Raw genomic sequence first — 15,138 nt, 5'->3', positions numbered from 1 at the left:
AGAAGATAGATCTTCATCTTATCAAGATCTGAGGAGACTAAACAAATACTTAAGCGGGTTCTGATTCAAGATTGTTAGGTTTGCCTCTGTTATTCCACCTCTCCAAGCTCTGGACTGTTTTGTAGCTCTTAACTTACAGAACAGGTACTTCCACATTGCCATCCACCAAGCGCACAGGAAATGCCTGTGATTCACAGTGGGGCCAAATCACTATCAGTACAAGGTACTGCTCTTTAGATGCTCCATGGCATTGAGAGTCTCTATGAAGTACTTAGTTGTCAAGGTGGCGCACCTAAGGAAGAAGGTGTCACGCTGACTTGAGTGGCTCACAGCCGAGAGTGCCAAACTTCAGGGCGGAGACCCCAAACTGGTTGCATGTTCTACAATTAGATTTCACCAACCTACTAATCATATGGTACGTGACCAAGATTTGTCGCTGAATTTGTCACTGATTTACTTGAACGGTGGGCTACCGGCTCTTCACTGACTGATGATGATACTATCAAAGGGCTGGGCCCACTGCGAGAAGACCAACCCAGTAACCATTGTGAACTCCTGAAGCATCTAACATTATTACCACTGACTACAGACAGTCCCCTTGGTCATTCCGGTCTATCTTGCCATCCAGGCAAAATGGACTTAGGTCTAGTCTACACTACAGAGCTAGGTTGATGCAAGGCAGCTTACTTCGACTAACTATGCAATTATCTATGCTTAAATTTTGTACCTGCCGATGTAACTGCCCTGCTACGCCGGCTTAATAACTCTACCTGCATGAGCAGTGTAGCGTCAAGGTTGATATTGTTAGGTCGGCGCAGTGTTGATGTAGACATTGTGTTGGTTACATTGACTGTAACTGGCTTTCAGAAGCCATCCAGCAATGCCCCACACTGATAGTGCAATCAATTAAAGAGCTCATGATGAGGATGCACGCCACTGACACAAGGAGCAAAGTATAGACATACACAAGTGATGTAATTACTGCAGTGGCTGTATGCCGATATAAGTCCCTGCGACCCACCGCTTCCTGCAGCTTCCATTGGCTGGTAACGGCGAACTGCACCACTGGTTGCTGTGGAGGGCCATGCCTGCGGACAATCAACGTTCGCAAAATGTCTCATGATCCGCAATCAGCTTATCCCAATGGGCCGCAGGTTGCACACCTCTGATCTATAGCATTAGTAACAAACACATCTGCCTTGGGTCGAGTACCCCTCCTGAACCATCTGTTGAAATTACACAGAAACATCTTAGGACTTAGTCATCGGTCCTGTGACATTCAGTAGCACAGATACTGAGAGAGAATAAGTCTGAAGCGTACTACATAAAGAAACAAGGAGTAGCCTGCTCTTCTCCCCCTTAGCAAGAAAGTGATCGTGCTATGGAAATGGTGCTTCCTGCATAGCATAACTTGGACAGCCCTGCACCTTCCAAGGAACAACAACCACCTGACAGATTTCTAAAGCAAGCAGGCAGTCACCAACCACAAGTACTCACTGCTGAAATCTGGAATCTGATGATAGACCTGTTTGCCACAAAGGACAGACTTCTGTTCTAGTGGAGGCATGGACACAGGATCTTTGTCAGGCACCTTCCATAGTGACTGAGAAAGATCCTGGACTTCTTTATGCCTTTCTACTAATTCCCAGAGCGATTGCCAAAGCCAGATATAATCAAGTGAGCCTCACCCTCCTAACTCTGTGCTGGCCAAGACAATTGTGGATGATGGACTTCCTGCAGATGTCCATGCAACTACAGATCAGGTTCCCAGATCTGTGTTCTCAATATCAGAGTCAGGTATTCCATCCAGACCTGAAGTCGCTGCAACTGATAGCCTGCGTAAAGGTACAGTGGTGATGAAATGCTAAGGGAAATTAGAGAGGCTATCAAAATTAAGAACTCAGTAATAGTGGGGGATTTCAATTATCCCCATATTGACTGGGAACATTTCACTTCAGGACGAAATGCAGAGATGAAATTTCTCAATACTTTAAATGACTGCTTCATGGAGCAGCTGGTACAGGAACCCACAAGGGGAGAGGCAACTCTAGATTTAATCCTGAGTGGACCGCAGGAGCTGGTCCAAGAGGTAACTATAACAAGACCACTTGGAAATAGTGACCATAATACAATAGCACTCAACATCCCTGTGGTGGAAAGAACATCTCAACAGCCCAACACTGTGGCATTTAATTTCAAAAGGGGGAACTATGGAAAAATGAGGATGTTAGTTAAACAAAAGTTAAAAGGTACAGTGACTAAAGTGAAATCCGTGCAAGCTGCATGGGTGCTTTTTAAAGAGACCATAATAGAAGCCCAACTTCAATGTATACCCCAAATTACAAAACACAGTAAAAGAACTTAAAAAGAGCCACCATGGCTTAACAGCCATGTAAAAGAAGCAGTAAGGGATAAAAAGACGTCCTTTAAAAAGTGGAAGTCAAATCCTAGTGAGGCAAATAGAAAGGAGCATGAACACTGCCAAATTAAGTGCAAGAGTGTAATATGAAAAGCCAAAGAGGAGTTTTAAGAACGGCGAGCCAAAAACTCCAAAGGTAATAACAAAATGTTTAAGTACATCAGAAGCAGGAAGTCTGCTAAACAACCAGTGGGGTCCCTTGATGATTGAGATAGAGAAGGAGCGCTTAAAGACGATAAAGTCATTGCGGAGAAACTAAATGGATTCTTTGCTTCAGTCTTCATGGCTGAGGATGTTAGGGAGATTCTCAAACCTGAGCCAGCTTTTATAGGTGACAAATCTGAGGAACTGTCACAGATTGAAGTGTACTAGAGGAGGTTTGGAATTAATTGATAAACTCAGCATAAACAAGTAACTGGGACCAGATGGCATTCACCCAAGAGTTCTGAAAGAACTCAAATGTGAAGTTGCAGAACTATTAACTAAGGTTTGTAACCTGTCCTTTAAATCGGCTTCTGTACCCAATGACTTTAAGTTAGCTAATGTAAAACTAATATTTAAAAAGGGCTCTAGAGGTGATCCCAGCAGTTACAGACCAGTAAGTCTAACGTCGGTACCGGGCAAATTAGTCGAAACAGTAGTTAAGAATAAAATTGTCAGACATGTAGAAAAACATAAATTGTTCAGCAATAGTCAACATGGTTTCTGTAAAGGGAAATCATGTCTTACTAATCTGTTAGACTTCTTTGAAGAGGTCAACGAACACGTGGACAAGGGGGATCCAGTGGATGTAGTGTACTTAGATTTCAAGAAAGCCTTTGACAAGGTCCCTCACCAAAGGCTCTTATATTAATTAAGCTGTCATGGGATAAAAGGGAAGGTCCTTTCATGAATCTGGAACTGGTTAAAAGACAGGGAACAAGGGTAGGAATTAATGGTAAATTTTCAGAATGGAGAGGGTAACTAGTGGTTCCCCAACGGTCAGTCCTTGACCAATCCTATTCAACTTATTAATAAATGATCTGGAGAAGGGGTAAATATAAGATGGCAAAGTTTGCAGATGATACTAAACTACTCAAGATGTTAAGACCAAAGCAGACTGTGAAGAACTTCAAAAAGATCTCACAAAACTAAGTAATTGGGCATCAAAATGGCAAATGAAATTAATGTGGATAAATGTAAAGTAATGCACATTGGAAAAAATAACCCAACATACATACAATATGATGGGGCTAATTTAGCTGCAACGAGTCAGGAAAAAGATCTTGGAGTGATCATGATAGTTCTCTGAAGATGTCCATGCAGTGTGCAACGACGGCTCAAAAAAACAAAACAGATGTTAGAAATCATTAAAAGGGGATAGAGAATAAGATGAAATATATTATTGCCCTTATAAAATTGATGGTACGCCACATCTCGAATACTGTGTACAGATGAGGTCTCCTCATCTCAAAAAAGATATACTGGCACTAGAAAAGTTCAGAAAAGGCAACTAAAATTTAGGGTTTGGAGACGGTCCCATATAAGAAAGATTAAAGGGGAGGCTAGGACTCTCAGCGTGGAAAAGAGGAGACTAAGTGGGGATATGATAGAGTATATAAATCATGAGTGATGTAGAAAGTGGTAAGGAAAAGTTTTACTTATTCCATAATACAAGAACAGAGTCACCAAATAAATTAATAGCAGCAGGTTTAAAACAAATAAAAGGAGTTCTTCTTCACACACACACAGTCAACTTGTGGAACTCCTTACCTGAGGAGGTTGTAAAGGATAGGACTACAACAGAGTTTAAAAGGGAACTGGATAAATTCATGATGGTTAAGTCCATATATGGCTATTGCCAGGATGGGTAAGGAATGGTGTCCGTAGCATCTATTTGTCAGAGGATTGAGAGGAGGATGGAGGTGAATGGCAGGAGAGAGATCACTTGATCATTGCCTGTTAGGTTCACTCCCTCTGGGGCACCTGGCATTGGCCATTGTCGGTAGACAGGATACTGAGCTAGATTGACCTTTGGTCTGACCCGGTACGGCTGTTCTTATGAACACCATGGAAAGGCAGTTCTCCTCACACATTCAGATGATCCTGGCACTGAGCACGAAACTATCCAGGAGGAGAACTTACTCCCCTAGATTAAAAAGTTTCTCAATATGGGAAGCTCAACATGGCTTAAACCCAGCACAAGACTCGAGGGGGAGGATTCTAGACCAGTGCTGGAGCTGGTGGGGGAAGCAATGTTATTTGAGTCCTTCTCTGTTTAGCTTGGTCTGGTTAGGTCATTTCTCCAGATCAGGGTGACAAAGGGCAGATCTCAATAAATGGTAGCTAGGGGTGGCAGCCATAATGGTGGATCTCGTTCTAGTAGCTTCCATTTGTTCTTCCATCTTTCCCCCCCAAAATCATCTTTGTTAAGGACCTAAAAAGAGAGTGATGGGTTTATCTGTCCACCAGTTAGGCCTAATATATGTTCATCTGGTTCATTCATTTTTGGTTCCACATCTCTGTTTTTACCAAGCATGATTTCAACACAGTCCTTGAGTTGTAGTAGTGGGTGTTTTTGTTTAGACTAATTCAGTCTGTCTCCCTTTTGTACTTTTTCCCATCAACATTTATTTGTTATAGGTTATTGTGACATTTTGGGAACTTTTGCATACTTTTTGTAAGTGAGTTCATAATTAGAGTAAAGTTATCCCAACGCTACTTACTGCAGTTCTGCACTCTGGGCTCTCATTCAGTTTGATTTAAGGTTCATCAGGCAGCAATATCGGTGTATCATGCACTGATTCAGTTGGTTTTGGTCTTCTCTTAACCAGTGGTATCTAGATTTCTTAAACATGCTTCTACGTTGGTCAGAGTCCCTGCTCCAGCATGGGATCTCAGTGTCATCTTTCACAGACTTAAGGAACACCCCTCTGAGCACTTCTTGGAGTGCTCCATCCACTATCTTATTCTGAGAATATTAAGCTTGGTCACCACTAGTTCAGACAGAAAAGTCAGCAAGCTTCAGGTACTCAAAGCAGAACCTTAATGTATTTCATTTGACAGAGATAAAATGGTAGGGAGAGCTCATGCAAAATTCTTCCACAAGGTGGTTTCGAAATTCCATTTGAATCAATCAATTTACTCTGTGTTTTTCGCAAAGCCATGTTATATGCAAGGGGACAAGAAACTCCGCACCTTGGATGTATCTAGAGCCTTTGATACTATGTTGACAGGACCAAATCTTTCAGACAATCTTCATATCTATTTGTAGCTATAGGTGGCTGCTCAAAAGGTCAAGCCATATCATCCCCAAGACTTTCAAAATGGATAACTGTCCCTCACAGTGCTACCAATTGCTTGATCTTCCTGTCCGACTGACAGTTAAGGTTCATTCTGCCAGAGTTCAAGCAGCATCCTCAGGATGTTTCTGGAACATACCAATATCTGAAATCTGCAAGGCTGCTTTGTGGAGCCAGCCCCCTCACATTTGTCAAACATACACTTGACTTACTTCTATATCAAATGCAAACTTTGGGAGACCTGTACTCCAGTCTCTGTTTGACTGATGCAGTTGATATTCCTCATGCCCAGCATAGTGAAGAGGATACTGCTTGTCAGTCACCTACAGTGGGAGCCACACTAACAGATACTCGAAGAAGAGAGCATGTATTTACCCTACAGTAACTGTGATTCTTATAGATGATATAGTCAGTGTGGACCCTATGACCCACCCTCCACCCACACTTTGGGGTCCTAAGCTATCACTGGCTTTGAATTTTGAGGAAGCTGAGGAAGTGTTAGGGCCGCTCCACCCTCTGTGTCCTTCCATGGGACCTAAAGGAAGCACAAGGTGTATGTGTGGCCCTGCCAGACACTACTATTAATAATATTCCAAGCGTGTGCGAGTGAGAGAGACATGCATCTATAATGGGATCCACGCTGACATCATCTTGAACTGCAGTTACTGTAGGGTAAGTAACCATTGTTTAACACAAGAATGTGATAATCATCCTATACTACTTCACACATAGAAATCATCAAGAAAAGGATCTCTGACTATAGGACTTTGGCCTAAGCCTGGAAACTCTGAAATTAACGTTTCTTAATTCCTCTCTTACAGTAGACAGGAGGAATGGAGAACAGCAAAGGGAGAAGAAGAAATAAAGATTTATAGATCAGAAGAGAAAAAGAAGCACATTACAAGTCATGTTCCAAGAGAGAACAAAATACCTTCTTTCTCTAAGGTAAATAGTCATCCATATTTTATTACAGAAATTGCCATGAAACTTACTTTGGTATATTGAGCCCACAGATATCTCCAACTTCTCACTTCAGTTTAAATTAAAACAGGAAACGGGGCATATTATGTTTTTATTTATTTATAGCTATTGAGAGAGCACCTCTCTATTCATGTTACATTATTAAATGGCAAATAACTTTAACACAGAATTAGTATTGTCCAGTGACAGCTTATTGCTCTTTCAGAATGTCTATGTCAGCAAAACTCAGAGATGTGAAAACCAGGAAATAGAGTTAAGATGCTTAAAACAGAAATCTAGTCTTAACTATATCAGAGCTGTCACTATGCTATAATGTTCTTAACAAGCAATGAGTTGTGTTTCTGGAAGTCCTGTCAAATGGAAATTACTGTAATTATGCATCTTGGTCATGAGGGCATGTATTGCTGTTTGAGGTTGACACAGATGAATAAGAGTGCATATTGCTTAAGTTGCACAAGTGGAAGAAAACTTTGTCTAACATGTACATCACAATTTTGTGTTTAAAAGTTATGCCAAGAGTAACCTCCAGTCAGATCCCCTATATAAACAGGGATACTAAATGTGACAAAATATTTTCCATAATAGTACCTCCTCTCATAAGCAGTTCTTTGAGGGATTTTTTAAAATACAGGTCTGATGCATCTGGCAATATCAAAACATTCCTTCATAGTAGACATGAGCAGCAGCAGGACTGTGGGAGTGGGGGTGGGTAGTGGTCTGAGACCCAAACATACTAGGGACATATCATTGCTAACCCCTTATGCCTTTTAAAAAAATATATTTTTGAAATAGAGCTTGAAGGGGTGCTTGTATTTTTGAAGGGCCTGTGTGACATTTTAAATTAGACTTTCAGTGTCCTGGAACACTTTGTCTGGAGAAATAAAAATTATGCTGTCCCTTAGGGATTTGGAGGCAGTTAGAGCTAGGCAAGGGCCCATCAATGGTTTATCAGAACTCCAAACAGGGAATTAGTAGTTATGAATGCTCATATTTTGTTTTCTACCAGGGTGATAGTGGAATATCCTCACAAAATCAGTTTTACAGAATGTCTTTCCTTACTAGAGGGGTAACTTTTTGTTCCCCTCTTACAGACTTCATTTAATTTGCTTGGCTATCACAACACTGGCACCCTTTCTGCTCCTTGAGTGCTGAGTAGCAACTCAGAAAGCAGTCAAAGGATTCCTGCTGGTCCTTGTGTTCACATCAGGTCACATCAGAGGTGTGATTAGTCCACAGTCATCCAAAGTTGCATTGGAACGCAAGTTTTACCATTCCAGAGCAGACCAGTAGCCCATGTAGTCCAGTATTCTCTGTCTTACAGTGATCAGTACTAAAGCCTTCAGAGGAAGAGGCAAGCAACCTCATAGTGGGCAATTTTGGAATAACCTTTTCAAAAGGGACATTTCTGTGATGGGTTACCCCCCACTTCAGGGTGTCACCTGGTATACTGGGGTGCCACTAAACCTGCCTATTCCACCAGCTTGGGCTCCTTTTCATTATCCTGCTGAACCAGGCCCTCAAGCCTCCTCCAGCACACACACAGGTAGTGCCACACCCAACTGCAGAAAGACACAGAAAACTGAAATCAGCTCTGCATGGGAAGATTCAGTTGGCAATTGCTCAGCACTCAAGCGCACACACCCTCTGGGGTGCAAACTCAAAATTGTCTTGCGTTGCACAGAGAACTATACAGTGTAAGCTCATGAAATTCGACTCCTCCCTCAATGTGGAGGAAGATATGCACAGCTTTTTTCCCCCCCAGTTATGAATTCCACAAACTGGTTTAGAGAAAACAGAAACAAGTTTATTAACTACACAAGATTGTAAGTGATTATAAGGGATAGCAAGCAGATCAAAGTAGATTACCCAGCAAATGAAAACCACAATGTAAGCGTAAGACACTAAAGAAGCTGGTTACAAATAGTGATTTCTCACCCTAAATGTTGTTTTAGGCATTTTTTTCCAAAGGCCAGACACCTTTTTTCAGCCTGGGCTCAGCTCTTCTCACCCTCTTTTGTCCTAATTTCTTAGATGTTTCCAGCAGTCATGCTGATGGAGATTCAGTTAAGAATGAACACTGACTAAGTCACTCCCCTGTCTTAAATGGGTTTTACATATGGTGGGATACCTTTGTTTTCCACTGTGCCGCTCCCCCCTTACCCCCGCCCCCCCTCCCCCCCCCAAAAAAATACTGGTATTCTGTCATGGAATCCAGTACTAGATGACTTAACTACATGACCTTGCAGTGTCAGAGCAGCCATGAGTCCAAGGTTGTTGTAGCATCCCAAGAAGCTTCTCAGGAAGGTGGGAGATTAGCATCTTCAAAGTCCTATTGTTCTCCCTAATGGCCCATCCAGACTGATTGCATTCTGTCCCGTGGGCGTTCCCCAAGTGTAAGCCCACTTGTTGTTGTTACATGGTCAATATTCCTAACTTCAGATCCAGAAATGATAAATGCATACAAATAGAATAATTGTATTCAGAAAATCATAATCTTTCCAGTGATATCTCACAAGTCATCTTGCATAAAATACATCTTAGATATGCTATAATCATAGTATGACAATATTTTTATGAAGAATATGGGGCGTAGTGTGTCAGTTTCTTCTTAGGTTCCTCAGTTAGAGGTTGCCTTGAATCAGAAGGATCCATATCCCATTTTTGTATTTTTTTTTGTCCTTATATTTGTTCAGTCCCCTTTGAAATCCAGCTTGGCTCATGCTATTGACCTTTGCTCTTTCTTCAGTCCCTCTGTTACAGTGGGCTGCAGGCATCCACCTGTCCTTCATTCATCTCGGTATCTGAGGTAACTATGATATGTCAATGAGTATGAGGCTAAGGAATTGGTCAGGTGGCCTCCCCTTGTCCAGGGAAAATATTTCCAGAGATGGGCTGGTAAGGTCCCCACTCACAGGGAGGTTGCTGGTGACTTATGTACATCCACAACAATCACCCTAGTGGTGCTGAAATTCACATCAAGCAAATGATCTGTCTCTATCGTATTTTCAGATTTATGTAAATCCCCCCAAAATTAGGTACTCATTGTTTTATGGAATCTCTGAAAAGAAGATTGGTATCCTTTTCATGCCCCCTTCCCCTCAAACTGCTCCTATCCTTAGCTCTACTAAATTCTAGGCTGGTAACAAGGATAGTAAAGTGTAGGTATAATTGCTGAGGGGCTTTGAAATTATTAGGTCTCAGGTGTGTTACAAGACAGCTTCCTAAGAAAGATTCGTTTGAGACTGTATGCATTTTCAAAGGTCTTGTTACTATTCTGTAAAGGTTCTTATTAGAGAGACAACGTGGGTGAGATAATTGTGACAGGTTCCCCCAGGATGCCACCTGGAACTGGGGTACCACTGATCCCTCTGACTCACCAGGCTGGGCTCCCTCTCACACCGTGCTGCTGTGAAAGCTGCAGACCCGTGCTCATGCAGTGGTATGTCAGGCACTGTCGGTCCTTTGCCCTCTTAGTTCCTTTTTACCATCTGTGGTGGTAAGTCAGTGTGTCTTTCTTGCTTAGCAAGAACTAGCAGTTTCTCTTTTTGAACTTCATGCCTTAGGGCCTTTGTACATAGTTTGCATTTGATAGCGGTGAGTAGTTAAGTGTGTTTTAGTTAGTAGTTAGGGTCCTAGTGGGGACTTTGCCAGTCTCCTGGGTTTAAGTCTTGCTCGGAATGCAACAGGCCCATGCCTCTGAGTGACCCCCATAGCAGCTTCCTTAAATGCTTGGGGGAGTCGCATGTTAAGGAGCGGTGCCAGATCTGCAAAAACGTTTGGCCCTGGACTGAAAAGGAGTGGATATCCGCTTTAGGACTCTCCTGATGAAGTCTGCCCTCCACCTGATATCTGAGCCATCCAGAATGCACCAAGCACCTTGGGCTCCGTGCATAGCACACTGCTGGCATCCAGCTGCTCATGGCACCGTTCGCCATCACCAGTGCTGAAGAAGGCCAAGAAGCTCTCCCCAGTACCCAGCAAGAAGGTCTAGGGATCATCTTCCAGGGGACCCAGGCCTGGCCCCAGGCTACTTCAGAGCCATGTGATTGTACCTTTCCAGTTGGTGATCTCAGCCCTCTTAAAGGTCTGCCACCGACTCTTGGGAGTGGTAAGAGACCCACACCCTTGCCTTAACCGTTGTCATCCCAGGCTCTGCAAGTGCATAGAGAGCTCAGGTCTCCATGTGCTCCAATGACGACCTCGGTGCAGTAGGACCCGGCTAAGTCTCCCCAGGAGGACAAGCCCACCATTAAGACACCTCAGGGGAAAGGGAAACACTTCTGGTCGCCGGACAGAAAACATTGATCTTCTCCACCATGTTGGGAATCCCGGGCCAGGTCCCAATCGCATCATCGGTTGGCCAGGCTGACATACAGATCCCCTTGGCACTACTCAACGGCACAGGGTTGATGCTCCCCCTACTATTCACAGCACAGTTCATTCCCATGCCGGTTGTCCTCTAGGCATCGGTCCTGATCACCAGAGCAGTGGAAACATTCCCTATCTCGACACTAGTCTCCGTTCTGCTCTCCCCAGTACAGTCACTTGTCAGTTATACCTGGTCAGCAGTTGCCGGTAGCCACGACCAGTTATAGATTCGTAGATTCTAGGACTGGAAAGGACCTCGAGAGGTCGTCAAGTCCAGTCCCCTGTCCTCATGGCAGGACCAAATACTGTCTAGACCATTCCTGATAGACATTTATCTAACCTACTCTTAAATATCTCCAGAGATGGAGATTCCACAACCTCCCAAGGCAATTTATTCCAATGTTTAACCATTGCTGCTTGTTCTATCCTTAGAGGCTAAAGTGAACAAGTTTTCTCCCTCCTCCTTATGACACCCTTTTAGATACCTGAAAACTGCTATTATTTCCCCTCTGTCTTCTCTTTTTCAAAAAAAGAACAGGAGTACTTGTGGCACCTTAGAGACTAACAAATTTATCTGAGCACAAGCTTTCATGGGCTACAGCCCACTTCATCGGATGCATGCAGTGGAAAATACAGTAGGAAGATATATACAGACTAATATGGCTGCTTCTCTGAAACCAATTCTTTCAGCCTTCCTTCATAGGTCATGTTCTCAAGACCTTTAATCATTCTTGTTGCTCTTCTCTGGACCCTCTCCAGCAAACTCTGGCATCGACGGCTCTTCCCTGGTCATCGGAAGGTGGTTCCTCCGATATGGAGGGCCAGTTCAGCCCGTCACCCAGGTCCCATTGTCGTGATTGAACACCGGAGCCCACTCTGCCGTCTGTGGCACTGCAGAGGCAGCACAGCCAGTGGCCAGTGCACTGGCCTTATTGGAGTGCGTGGGTCATACCGATTGTGACAATGCTTCTTTTGCAGCACATCTCGGTGACTGCATTGGAGCAATGGTTGACGACCCCACCTGCACCTGTACCAGAAGCCCATTCTGAGGTCGAGGTGGAGGAACCTATACCCACCCCTTAGTCTCCTTCTCTCACGACGGTCAAGACTCCAGCACTTCCACCAGCAGTCCAGTCTTCCTCATCATCCCTGGATGAAGCAGTTGTGGAACCTTTCCAGAGCTAGACCACCGAATGACTTTAGGGAGCATCAAGCCCTTCTCCAGTGCATGGCTGAGAACTTGGGGCTCTAGGTGCAGGAGATGGCAGAGCAGGTAACTGGTAAACTACTGATATATGAACTTAAATGTCATAAATTTCTAGAAGACACTGTCACTTTCAACCAAAGTTCTCACCACTAGATATTCCCAAAGTATATGCACTAGTGAACAGTATTTGTACTTTAAACAAGCAAGTTGTTCTATATGCTATGAATATTTAAGGAGACTCAAATAGAAAAAAAAAAAAACTAGTCAAGAGAAAAAATAAACAGTACAAAAATAGATTTAAAAATGCTTTCCTTCTTCTCTTTTCTGAAGCACCTATTCACATTATAAAAATACATTAAAATAATGATGAAGAGGTGGGGGTAATGTTTTTAAAATATTTTATTTTTCAACAAATATTTCAGAGGCTATAAAAGAGGAGGATCAGGTAGGTTTGTATTTAACATTTTGGGTTACAACATAAAATATTTCACAAAGAAACATTAATAAAATTGGTACAGGGAAAGGCCATAATGCATTTTCGGCATCAGTTGAGGAGGAATCTAAATACAAATATAGTCATAGGGCTTGTGTACATAGAGAAATTACTTACAAAATAGAGTAATTATTCCAGAATAGTGTGTTCACATAGGGAAATTATACCAGCATATCTGTAGCCCAAAGAGTTCCATAGTCACTCCTTGTCAGAACTGAGGGAACACCAAATCTTACCCCTGTCTATTTGTATTTTGGTTTTGAATTTGATCTAATAGAAAGAGGCCTAGCATCATCATCATACATGTTCTCCTTCAACGAAATCTGCAGCTTGACTGGAAATGAAGTAGACGTACCCATATTAAAGTTAGATTATATTGTCCTCCTTTTGATCTGGTTAATGTATAGAAATGCATATACATGATTCCTCTGAAGGGCTAATGGAGTTTGATTTAACCTGAAGAATATTTAATACTTTTAATGAAGTATGCCACGGAAAGAATACAGCTTGACCTGCAGCGTCCAGGATGATTTTCAACAGTTATCAATTAGAAGATAGGGATTACTATATCCAGCTGTTTGCATCCTGTATAGATGTCCCAATGCCATCACTTCAGCAAACCGATGAACACATATTCCCGGTTCTCATTAGTGAAGTCTGCCACACAGTCCGTGAAATGAGAGGGGAAGGCTCCAGGTAAAGACAGTCTGACAGCAGAAGTGCTTAAGGCAGGAGGTCAGGAACTTTGTAAAGCTCTCACCCAAAGGTTCAGCTGCTACCTGGAAATCCAGAAGGTACCGTCCAGCTGAAAAGAGTCCAATACCATCTTGTTGCATAAGAAAGGTGATTGAGAAAATCTAAAGAACTATCGCCTGATCTGCCTGCTTTCGCATATCTATAAATTGTTCACCAAAATAATAACAAAGCAACTATCGCGTAACCTGGATGAACACCAACCTAGAGAGCAGGCCAGCTTTCGAAGGAATTATAGCATGATAGACTACCTCTTCACTCTCAACCAACTAATAGAGCGTTCAAGGGAATATAAATTCCCTTTGTGCATTGCCTTCATGGACTATGAGAAGCGTTCGACAGAATAGAGACTAACGCCATGCTTGAAGCTCTTTCAGAACAGGGCATCAGTGCGAAATATATCACATTACTAAAGGAAGCAAACTCTGGCTGTAGCACGGACATATCGCTGTTTGATACTCCCCTCTGGATCCCCATTGACAGAGGTCTGAAACAAGGATATACAGTTTCACCAAAATTATTCACAGCCTGTCTTGAATTGGTTTTTCGACGAGCAGACTTGAAAGATGGGATTAATATCAACGACGAGTGGCTAAACCATCTCAGGTTTGCAGATGTTATAGTGCTGATAGCAAAAATACAGCCCAGCCTGAGAGAGTGCTTAAATAACTGAACGCGAAAAGTAGTCAAGTCAGGTTAAAAATTAATTGGTCGAAAATGAAATACATGAGATCAGGTGTTCTTCCAAGAACCTAAATAACTCTTGGAGGAGAGCAGATCCAAGAGGTTGATGAATACATTTATTTGGATCAGGAAGTCAACGTGTGCTGTGATCAGAAAGGCAAACTGTCATGCAGAAAAAAAGCTGGATGGTGTGCATTCAGTGACATCAAGGACATCTTCCAAGGAAAGATGAGCAAAACAACTCGTGCAAATCTTTTCAACTCAACCGTGCTTCCAACGATGTTATATGGCAGTGAAACATGGTCACTGACAAAGATTAAGGAACATCAACTGACAGCAAGGCGATAGAACGAACATTTCTGGCCATTTCGCTCTCCAGTCACATCCCCAACAAAATAGTTACGCAACAGTCTGGAGTGCGAGGCGTTGTTGAAAGCAGGCTCAGCAAAATGTGGTGGGCGGGACATGTGGCCTGACTCAGCGACAACAGATGGACTGCAGCTATATCCGAGTGGTATCCGTGAGAACAGAAACAGCCATGCGGTCAGCCTCCAAAGAGGTGGGATGGTTTCCTAACAAGAAGATATTGACAAGCATGACGAAGGGTAGCCAGAGCGAGAAAAGATTAGAAGACATGTTGTCTCATTCTCAACGGATGAAGAGCCAACAGTCTACTCAGTCTATGCCAGGGGTCTCATGTGACCCGCAGAGCTCTTCCCTGTGGCCCACCAAGCTCCCTGCATGCCCCCCGCCCAGTTAGTTCCTGTCACTGTCAAAATTCCCCCCCCCCATTCCCCCGAGTTATTTTATATGGCAGCTAAGTTCCCCCTCGCTGCCCCCCAATGTTTGGGGCTGGGTCTCTCCCCTGGCCCTGCATGCCACCTGTGATGGGGCAAGGCTAGATGGCTACAGTAAAGTACTGAGAAACAGGTATGTTAGCCCCAGGCTAAAC

The 15,138-nt window shown here is 43.1% G+C and overlaps 1 protein-coding gene across 4 annotated transcripts in view; it reads left to right on the top strand.

Annotated features, from left to right (window-relative positions):
- PHIP (PHIP subunit of CUL4-Ring ligase complex) overlaps positions 1-15,138 on the top strand; it is a 341,415-nt gene that overhangs the window by 210,119 nt on the left and 116,158 nt on the right. For all 4 annotated transcript variants that reach the window (XM_032794919.1, XM_032794918.2, XM_032794916.2 and 1 more), the window contains one exon: positions 6,522-6,645. In XM_032794919.1, coding sequence (XP_032650810.1) covers positions 6,522-6,645 — 124 coding nt within the window. The remainder of the gene's footprint in view (positions 1-6,521; positions 6,646-15,138) is intronic.

This window comes from Chelonoidis abingdonii, chromosome 3 (assembly GCF_003597395.2).
Source record: "Chelonoidis abingdonii isolate Lonesome George chromosome 3, CheloAbing_2.0, whole genome shotgun sequence".
NCBI lineage: Eukaryota > Metazoa > Chordata > Testudines > Testudinidae > Chelonoidis > Chelonoidis abingdonii.
This window is presented reverse-complemented; position numbering and strand designations above follow the sequence as displayed.